The following is a 19998-nucleotide window of genomic DNA, read 5'->3' on the forward strand; positions in this document are numbered from 1 at the left end:
TCTGCTTTTAATAAAAACCATATTCTCGGCTCTGGGATGTCACAGTGGGTGATTTATCCCTTCATGTTGCGTTAAACACTGCTCATCAATTTCATGTAAGTTGTATAACTAGGAAAATGTCAAGCCTTTCTGTAATTACTTTTCTGCAATTATTATATATAATAAATTATTTCACAAAAACGCCTGCAAATTACTGAGAGATGTAACTCTTCGCTTGTGTGTGTGAAAGTTGCACAGTCGTGTCCGACTCTTTATGATCCCATGGACTGTATAGTCCATGGAATTCTCCAGGCCAGAATACTGGAGTGGGTAGCCTTTCCCTTCTCCAGGGGATCTTCCCAACCCAGGGATCAAACCCAGGTCTCCCACATTGCAGGCGGATTCTTTACCAGCTGAGCCACCAGGGAAGCCCAACTCTTCACCACCTGTTGCCAAAAAGTCAGGTAGTAGAGTTCTGTACTAAAACCTTGTAGCATCTCACTGATGGGTATCCATCTTACATACATTTCACTTTTAAATCTTCTCCAATTGTAGGGTTTGAGACTAACCTGAGACTAGATGTGACTTGTAGGTTGGGTTCTGTGATGAAAGCACTAGTCTTGGACAACTCCCTTGTTAGCTCTGGGCCTCGGTCCCTCACCTGGAAAATAAGGGTCTCAGAGATCCTTTCCTGTCCTCTGTATTGCCCAACACTGTGGAAATTATTCTGAAGGACTGGACAATGAGACATGAAAAAAAAAGAATAATGCAAAACTAAACTTAAGTACTATTGTCTAGAATTTTAGTAGTAGATGTGTTATTGAAATAGCGGCTAGGACTGCCCAGGTGGTCCAGGGGTTAGGACTGCTCAGTCAAGTCCGGATGTACAGGTTCAGTCCCTGATCATAGACCTGAGGTCCCACATGTTCAGGGGCCAAAGAACCAAAACATAAAAACAGAAGCAATACTGTGACAAACTCAATAAAGACTTTTAGGAAAACGGTCCACATCAAAAAATCTTAAATAAATAACAGCCAACATTCATAGGATGTATACCTGTACCAGGCACTGTTTAAGCAGTTTACGTATTAATTTTTAGCTCATGTAATCTTCACAAAGATTATGTGAGGTAGATACTGTAATTATGTCCACTTCACAGATGAGGAAATTGAAGCACTGAGAGGTTATCTACCTGTCAAAGACTGCATCCCTGGCAAGTGATAAAGCCAGGATTCAGTTTGACTCTGACTCCAATGCACATGCCCTTAACAACAAAATTACATTTTCTCTCCATAGGCTTCAAATATTTGTGCTTGATACACTTCTTCATATAACACAGGAAACTCATGTACCACTCCAGTCATTTCTACCACCTCTCCCCTTATGTATGAAATGATCATTCATTTATTCAAGAAAAATTTACTCTGCACCTCCTTTTGTGCCAGGCTTAAAGCAGTTCCCAGGACCATTACATGTGATGCCTTCCTTAATGAGCTATATATAGTCTAGTTTAGGTGATTCCTTTCTCCTCTCTTGCTACTCCAAACAGGTTGAGTTTCACTTGTTCTAAAAGCTGCCCATGACAACAGAGGAGTAATTTATCTGACCTCTTCATTGATGCATCCATAGGGTAGTGAACAAGAGAACCAGGACCTCAGCCCTCCTCAGGACTGCCTGTCATATTTTTCATTGCTCCTCTCTGCTCTTTTGTATCCTCTCTATGCAGATTGACTGCCTCTGCCTCTCAGCTTCATGTAGCCTGCCCTAAAACACAGCCAAAAACTGATCTGAGACTTTACATCTTACGGTCCAGGCAAGCAGTGAGAGACTGGGTTAATATCTTCTGTTCCCATGTCTCTGAAGAAGGATAAAAATGACACAGGTTGGAGTCTGTGCTGCAGGCTGCAGTGGCAGCAGGCATAGTGCCCTGCTGTTAGGCGTGCACTGATACATACATCCTAGCTGAATTTAAGAAGACAGAGGCAGACGTATTCGCCTATAAGTCACAGAGGCAGAAACAGCAAGCAGCAGTGGGAGAGTTTTCTTCTCTTGCCTCACTGGATGGCACACCACTGGGGGAAGTGAACAAAATGGATTCCTTCCTTCATAATTTCTAAGTACAAAGGAGGGAAAGTTGCAATAGAAAGTCATTTTCCATCTAATGTATTAAACAAAGCTAATACCCCCATAAGTGCAGCTTTTCTCCCATCCAGCTTTAAAACAAAAACAAAAAAAAGAAAAGCCCAGTTCTAGAGACAAGAGTATATTCTTGGTTGTAGTCCATGCAAATCAGCCTCTTACTTGCCTACCACAAGTAAGCAGGGTTCAATAAATATGACACAATTTCACACATTCTTTCTCAGACAAAAGCATGTTCTTTGTCAATTTTTAATATTGCTAAAATTACTTTCAGCAAATCCATGCAATGTATTTAAGGCCTCTCAATGCATTTTTCAATACTATAAAATATGGTTAATTTTGTGAAAGGAATACTGTCAAGATCTTTTAAATATCTTTCATTTATGTTAGAACCTGAAGTTCTTTAGTTATTAATACTCATTTTCCAGATGGCAATCTTTTTTTCACATTCCTTATGCTGCCAACATGATTCTATTCCATTTAGAAATTGATTTTTACTTTGGAATGATGGTGGGAGAGAGTGGAAGAAAAAAGAAGGTTACAGGGACAAGTAGGTGCTTCCCCTGCAGATTTTGCGATGTTTTGCAAACTGTAGGTTTGTATATAGTCAGTTCTTCACTATGTATATAGAATGGCCTGTGAATCCCCAAAAATAATTGCTCCCTCTGTCTTTCATTAATGGTAGATAATAAAATAATGGCTGGCTAATGTTCCCATGGTGAAAAACAGATGTTTTCCTTTTTAAAAACAGATGAATTGCAAAAGAACTCTAACCACTCAATTCTGAGAACTATCAGAAGAGGAAAAATGGGTGTTCAAATAAGTCAGTAAAAGGTACATTCTGGATGTGTCTGATTTATGGCTGTGGTCAAGGTGGTCACTGCCATTCACAGCATTTGTATTATCACTCTGACTGTTTGAGGCCAGTGTGACTGATCGAGGTATCCGTTCATAGAAGATGGTTTTACTTCATGACTGCCCTAGTTTGTGACTGCAGCTACCATTTGTAAAATTTAGTAGAGGCTCTTTTTTGCCCATTTTTCAAGTATTCAGTGGGATGTGCTCACTTCAGGCACTGTGTTGATAGCAAGAGTATAGAAGTGAACAGGACAGGTGCTTCCAGCTGTTTCCAAACTATGAAGAAATATTACCCAGAAAATCCCACGACTGATTATAACTATGGAACGTGCTGCAGAGCGCAAGCAGGTAGTGATGTGAGAGTGTGTTCTGGGGGCACCTGGCAGATTGGGGGAAACAGGGAAGTTTCTGCGAGGCTGGGACATATACACATAGCGCCACAGGATTTGGAGAATGAAGTACAATGAGAAGAGCGGAACAAACTTCCAGACAAAGAAAAGAGCATGTAAGAGCATCCTAGGTCAGAAAAGAGTTTCAGGCCCAGCTCCTGCCTGAGTGTAAGAGAACACACCAAAGAATCAGGCCTGAGACGTCAGAGGCAGAGGGGAGCATGCCTCTGGTCTTGTGGGATATGTACAGGAATTTGAGTTTTCAGCAAGTGAGATGGGTGGCCATCACTGGATTTTCAGCTGGGAAGAAAATCAGAGTTGCTCTTTGGTGCTGGGTTAAGAAGAGTAGAGAGGGAGCTGAGAGGGTTTCTGGTTGGCCTAGTTGTTGAGGTGGTTCAAGTGAGAGGCACCATGCTGGGAAAGAGAGAAGGGCATTGCGTCCGACAAGTTTTGGAAAATGGAAATGAGAGCGCTTGGGTCTATTTCGATAGGCAGGAGTGAGGGAAAAGAAGGTGTTGAGAGGAGCCACCAGATGGTTGTAGGAAGGTGGAGACGGGTCTAGAGGGTGGTGGATCACAAGTGGTTATGGACAGGTTGAGCTTGCTTCTGACACAGTTACAGTGGAGCTAAGGAGTGGCTGATCTGTCGTTAGAAAGGGCATGGTTACTGGAAGTTGTTATTATACCAAGTCAGTAGTTCAATTTGAAATCCTGGAGCTCAAAGGAAAGAGGTGTGAATTCTGAATAAACATTTGGAATTGGGGGGGGGGGGGCATCGTTGGTAATGAAAGCCAGGGACCATGTGAGCTCATCTAGGAGAAGGGGGAGGGATTAGAAGCCCAAGGGTGGACACAGTTCCGATTATGTCTCTTTGGGGCTTCTTCCTCTGCTCTGAGACCCATCTGACTTTAGATTCCTGCATCAAAAGTGGACTTTATGTACCTCCCGCCACGCTGCTTATACTAAAATGTTTGTAGCTATCCTTTTATGAACTTAGTACATTTTTATTGGTCATCTTCAGGATCTTTCTCTCATTTATTATGTTATTTATAACATCATCATCATCATCATCATCACAGGAAACATTTAGTATATTCATTCTCTGTACCAGATAATTTTCTAAGAGATTTTTACACTTTTAGTTCATAATCCATATCAAAACTATCACAATATTGTAATCACCCTCCAATTAAAATTACTTACTTAATTAAAAAGAATAAACTGACTAATAAAAACTTACTGCATATAAAAAAAAAAACAAAAAAACCTGTTAAGTAGGTACCACAGTATCTCACTTTTAATGAGGAACTGCAGCATCTAGAGGGAAGAGCTGTCTGATTCCCACTTCCTACATGTTCCTAGCATGAAAGGGACGTGTTTGCAGTTGCCTTCCCAGGCAGATGAAATCTTGACTGTGGGCTGTCAGGTTCAAAATCAGTTCAGCTGCTACAAGCTGTTGCACCTTGGGCAGGCTGCTTGGCCTTCAAAGGGCCTTAGACCATGTTGGCTCATAGTAAGTGTTCATTAATGTGAGCTGAGCTGATGCTGAGGGCATCCTCCCTGCCCACAGATGTGACTTGCTTCAGTGCGCCTTGTAGGAAATCCTAATGAGGTGGTGATGCTTATCACCAGCCCAGCCTTGTCACTGCCTGTATCTGCTGTGACTGTTCCAAAGCTTTGCCTGCCTCAGTGGCTTGTGGACATTCTCAGTTTCATATACAGTTTCTTGGTCATTCAGCATATTCCTTACCATGGTCAGATAGGTAGCCAAGTTCAACCATATCTGTCAGCTCTGTGCTTTAAGACAGTGGTGTCCATGGAAACTCTTGACCCACAAGCTCATGTGCCTGTTCTTCAGTCATGCAGAGAGCCCTTCAGATCTTGCAGAGTCTGTACTTTTTAATATATTTTTGTGAGAGCACTTCAGGAACACAGTCGTCACTATACTGAGGTGTTTGCCTTGTTGATTTTCTTGACCTTTCAAGATGTTTTTATCCCGTGTCTTGTTTAAAAGATCACTGGGAATAACATGAAAGCTACCCTTGGAAATTTCAGTCTGAAAAAGCAGTGAGACCTTAAACAAATCATGTTGCTAATAATAGTAAGCCTTTGGTAGAGGCCTTAAAAGAAAAGTGATTATAATTAGAGTATATCATCTGGGGACCTGGCCTAAAGGGGAGAGGAGTGGAGTTGGTCGGAAAGACTTTCCTGAAGAGCTGAATTTGTGTAGCATGTCGAGATTTGCCTGCAACCCATCAGTTTTGACCCTAGTCAATTTCCTCGACTTTCTTATTTGTCAACATCCAACTATTTTGTAGAGCATTGTGATTTTGCTGTCGCCTCACGCATCATTTGGTCACCTGCTTGAACCCTAAGTTTCCAGCAGTAGCTCAAGCCAATTTCCGCTCTGTGCCGTGGTGCTTTTATTACCGGCACTGTTATTCTCCTAGTCGCCCAGCCTGCCTACCCCCGCCCCCACATCCTTTTCTCTTTTCCTCTCTGATAACCACCTTTGTCTGGACTCAGACCACCCCTACCTGGATTGTGCAGCAGCGTCTTTGCTCGGACTGTCCTGATTCCACCTGCTTCTTCACTGCATGCAATGCAGCGCATACTCTCTCTGTGCGTATTATTGTTCTTTGTCCGTTCTGGGCGTCACCGCTATACTAATCATCTGTAAACCCTATTTTTACTGTCTCTCTTCTGTTCAGACACATCCAGTGCTGTTTCCCAGTCGACGCTCTTCCGTTCACAGTCACTTTAATCTGCAGCACGTTTTCAGCGAAACATTATTTCCATTTTCAGTCCAATACATAGTGCCTTATGATTAGTTTAGACTGATTCTCAGATAAACGCGCTGTAATCATTGCGTTTCACCCTTGCCAGGTTTCTATGCCGGGCATGTGCACCGCATCCTTATACCCAGATCCCGCCCATCATGCTGTGTCCCCCTCAAGCACCATGCCTCTGAGAAAGCACCACTGACTCTCCTAAGTTTCTTTATCCTCTCTTGCTCTTTCATCTGAAACTTGTAGAAGACGTAGTCTGTACAGCACAAATCCCTACTCATCAAGTGCAACGTAGTGTTTGTTGGCTGTTGTTTCACACGTTGTTCAGTATTTTATACCTGCTAATGGAGGAGGCAGCTTTGATAGGTTGCTAGTAACTATCCTACACAGTGAGAGCAAATACACCTCACCACCCTGTCTCATCACAGGTAAGAATTTTATGAATTACATGCCTTTCACTTCTGACAATAGGAACAAACTGAGACACTGCTATCTGAACTGCAAAAAGTGAGAACAGGTTTTGTATCCACTCAGAAACACTTCACAGCTAGAACTAAAACAGGGGTCTAGAGAGATGTGAGATTTTATATCCTGCTATTGTACCACAGACTATTATATTATTCATAAACATATACCTAACTGTAAAAGTGCAATACTCTTCAAAATGAAATAGCTACAGTTACAGTGAAAACCCTCAGTTGTCCTGGAAATTTTGACTTGCTTGAATTACACCTCAACCTGTGGGGAAATGTTTGAAAGAGCAGGATTTCTTTTGGAGCGTGTCAGATCCCTGAACGGCATTTCCCTTGGCCACGGGTGGTGTCCCACAGACCTTTGGTGACATGTGAAGTTCAGCACCTCCTTCTTTGCAGTTGTCCCCCAGACTCACCCAGGCCGTGTTCTGTCTGCTCTGTGGGCACTAAACAGTTCGTGCCTGGACTGTGAGAAATGAGCCTGCCCTGGCTCGCCAGAGCTGCTCTCACACTGCCCCGGTGTGTCGTCTACACTCTTGATTAATTCATTTTATTTCCCAAATCAGGAGATTTAATGGTTCCCTACAAGGCTTTCTTGACAATAAACTTGTATGTTATCTAATCTCTCAGATCATCCCACCCTCGGCAAAAACCACTACAATATAAAAATAAATGGATGTTAAAGAATCCTTGCATTCCTGGGATAAAGCCCACTTGGTCATGGTGTATGATTTTAATATGTTGTTGGATTCTGTTTTAATAAGATAAAACTAATAATAAGTTTTAAAAAATCTTCTATGTTATCTAATCTCTATGATCTGAGTTACCCATATTTATACAATTACTTTTTAGGCATTCCTTACTCTTTCCTTCAGCTCTTCAGGGTCCCTTGCCCAGTACTGTGCTCATTCCTCCTCTGTAAAATCGCCTCTATCTCAAATGCCTCTTCATCTTGCCCTCATCCTTCAAGGCTCTGCCCAAATCCAACCCCTCCCCACATTGCAGACACCCCCACTTGCCATGGTGTCTTTTTTTCTCTCATCCTGTGACAGACATTTGTCTCTAATCAACAGCCCATACATTACTGTTTGCATTCAACTTAGTCTCTACCTTATAATTTGGGACCCTTTAAAGAAATTCATTCTGTTGATGATTTATATTTGAAACAAAAAGATACTTATCTGATAAATAATTGAATGAATGATATAGTTTCCCTAAATATTTGCATGAATAAAGTACAATATATAATTTATAGGATAAGTAAGATATTTATCCTATAAGTATTCTGCAATTACAGAATATTATATTATTCATAATGATAAACATATTACTCAAAATATTCCTCATTGATTATTTCACAGGTGAATATCACAGAATTTTAGAACCAGAATGTTCTTTCTTTTCCCAAACTTATTTATTTTTAATCGAAGTAAAATTACTTTACGATATTGTGTTGGCCTCTGCCACATGTCCACATGAATCAGCCGTGGGCATCCCGCTTTAACGTCCCTCTCACCCGCCAGCCCTTCCCAGCCCTCTCGGTTGTCACAGAGCTCCAGTTTGCATTCCCTGAGCCACACAGCAGATTCCCATTATCTGTTTTACACATGGTGGTGTATATGCTTCCTTGCTACTCTCTCCACTCACTCTACCCTCTCCTTCTTCCCCTCTGCCTGAGTCCATAAGTCTGTTTTCTATGTCTGCATACCCACTGTTGCCCTGTAAATATGTTCATCAGTACCATCTTTCTAGATTCCATATATACACATTACAATATACGATATTTGGTTTTTTTTCTTTCTGACATACTTCATCTGTATAATAGAGAGCCAGAATGTTCTTGGTGATCATTTATTCTAACTTTATCATTTTACTGAGAAGGTACTAGGGCCAAAGTGACAATCAATACTAGACAGAAGTGTAATAAACCCTAATTTTATGAAGAACGTCAACTGCGGCATTCTCCATTAGTGCTGTCAGCTATGGTACAGCTAGCTTTCATCCTGTCTTATGGGCAATAATAAGATCTTTCTTAATATTTTTTATATTCCATGATATTTCCTTGAAACTTGCCAGGACCATAAGACCTAATAAACTTCTGCTCTAAAAAGCACCCATGTTTCTTTCTTGTTATTTTTCAGAAGTTACTGAATTTTTCAAAGGCTACTAAGACTTGAGAAAGAATTGAAATTATAATATAACAAAGTATTTCATGAAGTTGCAGTTGTTTTCATTATGTTTTTTGAAAACATTTTATAGTACTTTTTATATAATTACTGAGATTTTCTAAAAAGTAGAAACTAGTGTCTTAATTGTAGCATTTAATGAAATACATCCAAACTTTTCTGAATTTTCAGTATATGTAATTAACCACAAATAGTTTGAACCTATATTGCATGTTGTGACAGTGTATGGCTCAGGTGACATGTCTGTGGCATTAGGTTTATGTAATCTATACAATTTGATCCAAAGCTCAAGGAATAAAAGGAAGCTGCTTGTTAATCCAGTGCCTTTTGTATACTATTGGTAGCGACTTCTGCCCCTAGTTCAGTGGAGCCCTTCCCTCTTTCCATTCCTCCCTTGTCCTCATTCAGATTTGGGAGAAGAAAAGATAGGTTTTCTTAATTAGCAGACACCAATTCATCTGCCTAACAGGTTGTCACTTGTGCCCGTCACCAGGATAAAAACGTGCTCATTTTAATGCTGCAGACTGAATGTTTAATATCCTATTGTATCTTATTCTACTTTTCAGACTATATTTTCTGTGCGTCCTGATCAAGTGACACAAATGTGCTGCAATGGTGACATAAACTGTTGACTGAAACTGGAAAAGTATCTGAAACATCATCTTTTCTTTTCTTCTTTCATTTTTTTATGGTGCTTCTGTTGGAACAGTCTGAGGGAAGTATATGCAACATGAGTTTTATCATGAAGCTGCACAGACACTTTCAAAGGACAGTGATTCTGCTTGCCACATTTTGTATGGTGAGCATTATTATTTCTGCTTACTACCTGTACAGTGGCTACAAACAGGAAAGTGAACTGTCAGAAGTGGCTTTAGAAGTGGATTGTGGGGACTTGCAGCACCTACCATACCGGCTGATGGAAGTGAAGCCAGCGAAGCTGTCTGATACCTCGAGGTCAGACACCACGGTCCTGGTGTTTGTGGAGAGCCAGTACTCATCGCTTGGTCAAGACATCATTATGATTCTAGAATCCAGTAGATTCCAGTATCACATTGAAATTGCTCCTGGCAAAGGGGATCTTCCAGCCCTTACGGAAAAATCTAGAGGCAAATATATTCTCATTATTTATGAGAACATTTTAAAGTATATAAATATGGACGCTTGGAATCGAAGTCTTTTAGATAAATACTGTGTTGAATATGGTGTGGGTGTCATTGGATTCCACAAAACTAGTGACAAGAGCCTACAGAGCTTTCAGTTGAAAGGCTTCCCTTTTTCTGTATATGGAAACCTCGCAGTAAAAGATTGCTGTATTAATCCTCATTCTCCTTTGCTTCATGTGACCAAATCTTCTAAGCTTGAAAAAGGTTCTTTACCTGGAACTGACTGGACTGTTTTCCAGATTAATCACTCAGCCTACCAACCAGTAATATTCGCCAAAGTAAAGACCCCAGAAAACCTGTCTCCTCCCATCTCTAAAGGTGCTTTTCACGCCACTGTCATACATGACCTGGGGCTCCATGATGGAATTCAAAGAGTTCTCTTTGGAAACAATTTGAACTTTTGGTTGCACAAGCTTATCTTCATAGATGCTGTTTCCTTCTTGTCAGGGAAGAGGCTCACTTTGTCCTTGGACAGGTACATTCTCGTGGATATTGATGATATTTTTGTGGGAAAGGAAGGAACAAGAATGAACACCAATGATGTTAAGGTAAGGCTCTTTATCTCAAAGTGTGGTTCATCTCAGTAGGTTTGTCTAGGCCTAAGGGATTTCCTGGGACAGAGGATTTTTATTTTATTGGGAAATTCTTAGGCAAACTGGGATGAGTTGTCTACCCTCAGTTATTTTTGAGATATGAGGATATATCCCAGCCCTAGAACAGCTAAGTAGATAATCTATTTTTCTCTGAATCAAGAAAAAAATGAAGAGTGTACTAAAGGAGTGAGTGTGGCAGAGTCCTGAATTGCATTTCTATGTGTATTCAAAGCTACAGGATAGAAACCACTTTGTTTAATTACTTTCCAAAAACTGTCCACCTCTGCAAATGATTATAAATCTGAGATGTTAGTCCATTTAAATATGAAATCATGGTGAATTTGTTTTGATGAAAATAAATACTCCCACAAATTTCAAGAATTAAAGATCTCATAAGTGGCAAGTTCAGATGTTTTGGGAAGTTAAATGTACAACTCATTTTCTCTTATTACTTTTTTTGAAACTCTGAAAATTAGCACTACTAAATGTGGAGAGTTATGAATACACAAGCATACTTATTCACATATACACATAAGGATTTACATTAATTGTCAAAATTCATTGAACTTATGGTTCATACATGAAACCATTCATTCTACATTTATATGGATTAGATTTCTCATTAATGTAAACTGCTGCCCTTAGATAGAAAATGATTATTTGAAGATAGTTGATTCTCATTGTGAAGGTACTTTATTACATAATGTGACTGGCTGTTTAATATTAATGGAATTTAAAATTAAAATGATCTACATTCATCTTAGTTTCACATTCAAAAAGCCATTGGATTCTATCTCTGTTATACTACATATTGATTTCACATAAAAGTGAAAGGAAAAATTTGATACATAATTTTTTATTCTATACAGTTTTGACCTTTTGGTAAAATACAGAGTACTGAATCAGATGGGAAAAAAGTCTTGAAACTGCGTTCTTTTCTCCAAACACTAAGCATCTGGCAAATAATAGTAATGTTCATCACACTACTTAAATGAGCTAAGGCTACCAGAAGGACTATTAAATATTACCATGAGAGTGTGAAGACTGAAAAGAAAAAAAAGCTTTCATATTCTTGGTAATATTTTAGACTCTTCCTTTTAATTCAATATAAATTAATTAACAAAATAAAGTTGTGCTTAAGTTTTCATTAGTCTTTTGAAATAGTCTTTGAAAGTGTAGCTAAATTAAAACTGAGATGGTAGTTTAAACATTTATTATGTCCTTGAAAATTATAAACAATATATAATTATTTCTAATTTTTCCATTCTAAAATATTATGATAAAAATGTTTTAAGGCCTTATATCTGAAATATGTCTTTAAATCTGCCAAAATATGTTCTTGTATAATTTAAAAATAAGCTAGATAAAACTCCAAATTTTTATGAAACTCTACTATATTCTCTAAAGTTATACAAAATACAAAATGCTTTTGGTGCTTTTAAGGTTAAGCCATTTTTAAGTGGTATAAAATAACCAAAATTTCACTGAATAAATTCAGTAAGAATTTAACATTGTAAAATATTTTATGAATTGCTCACATTTAGATAGGAATATACTTTATAACCAACCTAAAGGCTTTAGAGAAACTATGTTTTTAATTCTTTGATTTTGAACTATTCTAAGTTGTATCTGTGATTGTGTCTTAAAACATTGGTCTAAACATAGTCATTCACCCATTCATTCATTTGTTCACTGATTCATTCTGTAACTAGTTATTAAGCATGTCCTACATGTGAAATATTTTTGGTGATATGTAAATAGAGTGAAAGTCACTCAGTCTGACTCCTTGTGACCCCATGGACTATACAGTCCATGGAATTCTCCAGACCAGAATATGGAGTGGGTAGCCTTTCCCTTCTCCAGAGAATCCTCCCTACCCAGGGATTGAACCCAGGTCTCCTGCATTGCATGCAGATTCTTTACCAGCTAAGCCACCAGGAAAGCCCAAGAATACTGGAGTGGGTAGTCTATCCCTTCTCCAGCGAATCCTCCCGACCCAGGAATCAAACCAGGGTCTCCTGCATTGTAGGTGGTTTCTTTACCAACTGAGCTATCAGGGAAGCCTATCAATATAAAAGTGAAAGTGAAATAGAATAATAGAATCATGCACCTTGGTCTTATCCCATTAGAAGAGAGGGTAGAGAGAGTACAGTCAGAGAAGTTCAGAAAGCACACAGTTGAAAGAACTGCTGAGCACCTTCCTGCTTAGCACTTGGCATAGCCGTATGATATGCCAGCCATGGCCAGGCACTGGGGATACAACGATTAATAAAGCACGGCTCCCCTTGGTCAGGATACCGCTGTCTCGTTAGGGATAGGGCGGGAGTGATAAATACATAGAGAGCTTGCAGTTTGGTGAGCACCATACTGAAGGTGCCTGTGTGGTTTTATGCACATGCTGTTCTGTGAAACACCTATGCTGTGTGCTGTAAACCAGAACTATTAAGGCCTGCAAAGCAGGACAGGCTGAGAAGGCAAACCAGAGTGATAGGATGATTTCAGAGGCTGCAGCGACGGCATTCAGACAAAAGGAGGAGATTTCTTGAAGCTAGGAAGTGAGAATAGAATGGAGAGAGAACGACCAATTTAAGAACTACATAGAAGGTAAAACTGAACAACTTAGTAACTGGGTTAATGGAGATGAAAGGGGACGTGACCAATAATGACAGTAAGACTTTTAGCATAGTTGAATAGAGTTTCCATGTGGTTCAGCACTCCCTCTCCTGGGCACATACCCAGACAAATCTATAATTCAAAAAGATACATGTACATGTGCCGCTGTGTTCATTGCAGCACTGTTTACAATAGCCAAGATATGAAAATAACTTAAATGTCTGTCAACAGATGAGTGAATAAAGATGTGGTGTATAAGGACAACGGAATATTATTCATTCATTAAAAGTAATGAAATAATGCCATTTGGAGCAACATGGATGGGCCTAGAGATTATCATAAGAGAAGTCAGAAAGACAAATACTGTATATCACTTATATGTGGAATCTAAAATACAACACAAATGAATGTATCTATGAAAGAGAAACAGATTCACAGACATAGAGAACAGATCTGTGGTTGGGAGTTTGAGATCAGTAGATGGAAACTATTATATGTACGATGGGTGGACATCAAGGTGCTACTGTATAACACAGGGGGCTATAATTCAATATCCTGGGATAAATCATATTGGGAAAAATATGAAAAAGAATATTTATATGTACAACTGAGTTATTTGCTATACAATGGAAAACATGATATTGTAAATCAACTATACCTAAATAAAAATTTTTTTAAAGTTAAAAGATTTCTAGCATAGTTGAATAACAGTTGATTATTCCAACGACAAAGAAAGAGGAGAGAGCAAGAAGGTCACTGGAGGTCATGGTAAAAATTTCAGTTTTATTGAAGTGCATCTGGGCACATACAGGTATACAGATGTTTAACAAGTAGTTGGCTCACTAGAGAAGTCTGGGTAGCAAGTGTAGTTTTTGAAGTTACCGTTCTGTGTAAGGGATGGTTCAAAGCGAGAAAGTATGGGAGATCAGCCAAGGAAAATTTTTATAGAGTGATAAGAAAAAAAGATAAAAAGACCGAGTACAGAATCTTGAGGAAAATCATCTCTCAAAAAACAAGTGGAGAAAGATAATCCCATAAATAAGAGTCAAAAAAAAAGTCAGAGATTTGAAAGTTATTATGCTATACAAGCCTTGGGAGCAAAGGGCTTCAGTGAGGATGTGAACAGCCATATAGCGTCTATCATCAGTGTCCACTTGAGGTAAGAACTGCCAAGTTTCCTTTGGCAAAAGACACAGGCCACTGCTACTGCTGGGGACTCATAAAAATCCAGGGTAATAGAAGCACAGCTGAAGTCAATTCAGGAGTAAATTTAAGGTTTAAGATATGAAGAAGGAGAGCATGGAGTGCTCAGTAGAGAAATTTTGATATAAAAGAGAGAAGAGAAATTAGCTGGAGTGTGGACTGGAGTTCGAGTAACCAACCATCCTGGTTTGCTTAGACTAAGCGCATTCAAGGCTACAACTCAGTCCCAGGCAGACTGGAATGATGGGTCTCCCTAACTAACTAGGGTAAGGGAAGGATATTTTCCTAGGGAGAAAGATCCAAGAGCAGGTGGTCTAAGAAAAGGTCATGGGTGCAGTGGTTAATAGTCCATAGTTAACAGAAATATTTTCATCAAGCTCTTTTATTTAATTATTACCACTAAAAAACAAGTATTATATGGTCCCTATTTTATGTATTAGGAAAACTGAAAGGAATGTGAGGAAATTGAAGGTGACATACTATGATGTTTCTTGCAAAATTAGAAAGATGGTGCATATCACATAAATTTTAATAAGAATGCTAATCACTGCAAAAGTGCTTTTTTAGCTCACATGGAACAAAAAAACTGTTTCCTCATTTAACTGGGAGATAAGAATTAGCAATGCAGTATCAGTGTTACCTGCCTTGCTATTGAATAATATGAGCACATTTCAAAGAGCCTCAAAGCTAAGAAGAAACTGACATAGCACAAAACACATGACTCTTCAAGAGGAAGAAAATAAATAACAAATCTAAGGGGTTGTCTTCATTAGCTACAGAGCTATGCCACAAGCCATAGCCCTTAAAGAACCAAAGAACATATTAAATAGTTTAGACATTAAAATACTCTTCATAGAGGCAGTATTACATTCAGTAAAATTGAAGTCAGGATGTGTATGTGTGTATGCGTGTGCATGTGTGTGTGCGTAATTGATCTATATGGACAAGACATGTCTCAAATTTACCTTGGGCTAGTTTTGTGATGTTAGAAAATTCAAGTTCCTGGTGTTCTAAGATCTTCCTCAAACTTCCTGAGACTAGTGCTGGGGGAAAAAAGGCTTTTTGGAGAAGGAAAGTGATATATAAATAGATGCTTCTCCCATTAAAGCATTTTGAAGTTCTACATGAAAGCCCAGCATGATGGAGTGAATACTAACAATTTAAATTCTCTCCTAGAAGAATGAATTCACTCTTGACCTAAGGTTCGTTGTACCTTTAGACTTAGACCACGCCGTGTAGCGTTTTAGCCCTAAGATAGATGGGAAGTGGAATTGGGGGAGGCTCTGATGACAGTGGTCTTAAGGGTTTTACTGAGCTCTGTGCATCTGTGCTCTCAGCAGATAAAAGAGCTGCGTATCACTCTCGTGGCTACGTTTCTCCCTCCTCTTTCTGTAATAGGCACACACACTCTTTCCAATTTGACAAACTTTTCTAACATCCGAGAGAGAATGAAGACCCAGCCCAGCCGTATCTCCAGGCGCCTGAGCACAGTTAGAGCGGCTCAGCTACCTCCCCCGTCCTCACTACCTAACCCTTCCTTCTCTTTCCTCACTCTGCACTCTTCCTTAGTTTGGCTGTTTGTCGATTGCCCCTTACATTTTGTAAGTGGCCTCTTGAGAGGACAGTTCTTCAGTCTTTAATAAAATGCTGTGAGTGATTTTATCATCATTTTTCTTGCTAACTGAAGGTCCCAAACGCTTAGGGAAAAGAAAGTGCTGGAAACAGAAGTAGGAAACCACAAAGCTCTGAGAAAAAAAAAAGCTCTGAGAAGTCAGTGGTATCAGGCTCAGAGGACAGACCTGGCTGGCTTCTCAGTTGTGCAGGTGGGCTGACACCCCAGATGCTGAAACTGGAAGCTTCATGCTGCCTGACTTCACCCTCTGATAAGAACCTTCCCTGCCCCAGCTGAGGTCAAACCAGAGGCTTCATAAAGTCACTGAAAAAAAACCCAACACACCAGATGTTTGCAGGGAAAAGGCAACTGCAATCAATTGTTCTGTCATAAGCAGAAATAGAAGGGCAACAAATTTCACCAGATAGTTCACTACTAACAGTGCTCTGGATGGATGTCAAGACCTGTACATAGCACCGACCTTTTTTCCCCCTATAAACCCATATTTCTTTAATTCCTTTCCATTATCTCTGATGTTTCTTATCTTGTATTTGCTAATATCCACTTTAATTGCATTATGCTCTGGAAGCATGTGTTTCATACCAACATTTTCCATCTGCTAGAGGCACTTTATGACTGGATACAGTATTGCTTCTAAGAACATATACTGTACAGTCAGGGTATATCTATTAGCTCATCTTTGTTACCTGTGTTGTTCAGAGCTTCTATAGTCTTCCTGTTTTGATCTCTCTTTTTTTTTTCTGGATGAAGGGGAAGGAATAGAGTGGACTAACTGATGTTACCAAAGGTGGTGTGTTTAATTCTCCAACTCTGATAGTGGATTGTAAATATATCCTTGTTTTTCTGTCAGTCGTTACCTTACCTATTTTGAAGCTGTTACTTAAGTGTGTGGTTTATACATATTTATATATTATTTTAATATTTTATTATTCTATGGCTACCTTAATAATAGTAGAGCTACAATCAGCTTTTTATGGGGAGATTACTATTTTAAAATTTTACTTTATCTCATTTTTATATTTGCTGTATCTTCTCTCTTTACATTATGAATCAGGTTTGAAAACAACTCTCTGTGGAATTTTCCTATTTATCTACTATGTCAACATTTGTCTTTTAATTGATATGATCAGTCTACATACACTTAAATATGATTACCAATGTATATAAAAGTAATTTCGGCTGTCTTATTTTGTGCTTATATTTGTCCCACTTGTTCTGTGTCTTCTTCTCTTTCTGTCCTTTTTTGCTTTTACTGTCAGTTTCCTTCTATTTTCTACCTATTCTTGGTTTGATATGTATATGTAATTTCCACTAGTGGCTTCTCCAGAAATTTAAACATATGTGCTAAGCAAGTGCTAATATTAATATTCTCACACCTCGATCAACAAGTGCTGGCTACTTTGTCTCCAATCATGTCTGCTTTCCTTTGGCTGATGAGTCATTCTTTTTTCTAAATATATTTTACTGAAGTATGTGTGCATGTGTCTTAAGTTGCTCCAATCATATCTGACTCTTTGTGACCCTATGGACTGTAGCCTGCCAGGCTCCTCTGTCCATGGCATTCTGCAGGCAAGAATACTAGGTTACTATACCCTCCCCCAGAGGATCTTCCTGACCCAGAGATCCAGCCCATGTCTCTTACATCTCCTGCATTGGCAGGCAGGTTCTTTACTACTACCACCACTTGAGAATCTGATTTACAATGTTGTGTTAATTTTTGATGTATAGGAAAGTGATTCAGATATATACAGATAGATAGATGTATCTATATGTGTATGTTCTTTTCCATTATGATTTATTATAAGATATTAACTATAGTTCCCTGTGCTATATAGTAGGACCTTGTTGTTTATCCATCTAATATAAAATAGTTTGCATCTGCAAATCTCAGACTCTCAATCCTTCCCTCCCTGACCACTCTGATGAGCCATTCTTGTTATGGATGTTAACTGCATTCAGTTCAGTCACTCAGTCATGTCTGACCGATTCTTTGCGACCCCATGGACTGCATGCCAGGCCTCCCTGTTCATCACCAACCCCCGGAGTGCACCCAAACCCATGTCCATTGAGTTGGTGATGCCATTCAACCATCTCATCCTCTGTCGTCCCCTTCTCCTCCTACCTTCAATCTTTCCCAACATCAGGGTCTTTTCAAATGAGTCAGCTCTTCCCATAAGGTGGCCAAAGTATTGGAATTTCAGCTTCAACATCAGTCCTTCCAATGAATATTCAGGACTGATTTCCTTTAGGATGGACTGGCTGGATCCCCTTGCAGTCCAAGGGACTCACAAGAGTCTTCTCCAATACCACAGTTCAAAAGCATCAATTCTTTGGCACTGAGCTTTCTTTATAGTCCAACTCTCACATCCACACATGACTACTGGAAAAACCATAGCTTTGACTAGATGGACGTTTGTTGGCAAAGTAATGCCTCTGCTTTTTAATATGCTGTCTAGGTTGGTCTTAGCTTTTCTTCCAAGGAGCAAGCATCTTTTAATTTCATGGCTGCAGTCACCACCTGCAGTGATTTTGGAGCCCAAAAAAATAAAGTTAACTGCATTGTGTCTGTTTAATCCCAGATATTAGACATTTTGCTTTTACTATCATCATGATTTAATTGGATTAGCCTACTCCTTTTCCACAGGTAAGCCAGAGTGATGTCATTAACATATAGTTCAGATCACGTCCCTCTGCCTAGAACCCTCCAGTGACTTCCAGCGTCACACATGATAATTGCCGAAGTTCTTAGTCTCCTCTACCCTCTCTGTAGCTCCCTGATCACATGTCCTTCTCCGCTCCTCTTCACTCTTATCCCCCCCACGGTCCCTCCCGCTTTAGGGTTTTACACTTGCTGTCTTTCTGACTTGAATGCTTTTCCCCCAGATTGGTTCATGGCTCACTTGGGTGTGAGCTAAATTGCTTCTTCCTCACTTCTTCCAGGTCTCTGTTCAAATGTCACCTTCTCAGTGACATCTTCTCTGACCATTCCCTTTAAAATTGCAACCCCCAAGCCTTCTCATCTTTTCCTGCTAATTTTTTTCCCCTGAAACTTATGATCATCTGTAATGTGCTAAAACTGGCACACACATGCCCACCAGGTCAACTGTATACATCTCTTCCCACATGAGGGTAGTATTACCACAAAAAAATGGTAAATGATACAAATTCAGGCTTTTTTCTTTTCAAAGAGATGGTCTTAAAGGTTTACAGCACACAACTAAACAGACTCTATGTGATTACTTATTTTTGTTGGTTTGTGACTTTGGCTACTAAAGTGTAAATGCCGTGGGGACAAGATTTTCTCTTCTGTCTGTTCAGCATCTAGAATTGTGCCTGGCTCCTTATATACCTGTTGAATGACTGAATCTCATTCTTCCTGGAGCTTACCCTTAGGTGTACCTTTAGTGAGTGTATTCATGGTAAACTCTCTCCGATTTTATGGTATGTAAATGTCTTTATTCACTCTTGTCTTTGAAAGATAGTTTTCTTGAATTTTCGGAGCCTCATTGATGGTTTCTTCATGTATAACAATCACTGCACATATTTGGAAACATAGGGCTTCCTAGAAGTCACCTGAATGTTTGTGGTGGCAAGATGTATCAGAATCCCCCTGGGCCCTAATTGTTTTATAATTGTCAAAAAAGGTAGGCAATTTGGAACTGTTGTGAATGTTTATGAAATGTTTCTCTCACTTTCTTTTAGTTTGGTAGAACACTTATTTCTAAATTTGATATAATGTGATTTATAATATACAGGAAAAGAATCATTCTCAATATTATTGTCAAGATCAAATAGCCATAGTGTGCTAGCAACTACGAAGACAATTATATGAAACAAATAATTTTCTGAAAATAATTTTTGGCAGTAACATGGGAAAATAAGAAAATAGTTTAGCAAAGGGAAAAACTTTTGTATCCATAATCTACTTCAACTTACATCTATTAAATTTGTTACACTGTGAGATGTATCTCTATTATTATT

The 19998-nt window shown here is 39.1% G+C and overlaps 1 protein-coding gene across 1 annotated transcript in view; it reads left to right on the top strand.

The window, feature by feature from the left end:
* LOC110128809 (bifunctional heparan sulfate N-deacetylase/N-sulfotransferase 3) overlaps window positions 1-19998 on the top strand; it is a 175726-nt gene that overhangs the window by 2688 nt on the left and 153040 nt on the right. Inside the window, exon 2 of the mRNA XM_070452380.1 lies at window positions 9379-10523. Within this exon, the coding sequence (XP_070308481.1) occupies window positions 9501-10523 (1023 nt within the window). The 5' untranslated portion in view covers window positions 9379-9500. The remainder of the gene's footprint in view (window positions 1-9378; window positions 10524-19998) is intronic.

The sequence above is a fragment of the Odocoileus virginianus genome, chromosome 21 (assembly GCF_023699985.2).
Source record: "Odocoileus virginianus isolate 20LAN1187 ecotype Illinois chromosome 21, Ovbor_1.2, whole genome shotgun sequence".
NCBI classification, from domain to species: Eukaryota; Metazoa; Chordata; class Mammalia; order Artiodactyla; family Cervidae; genus Odocoileus; species Odocoileus virginianus.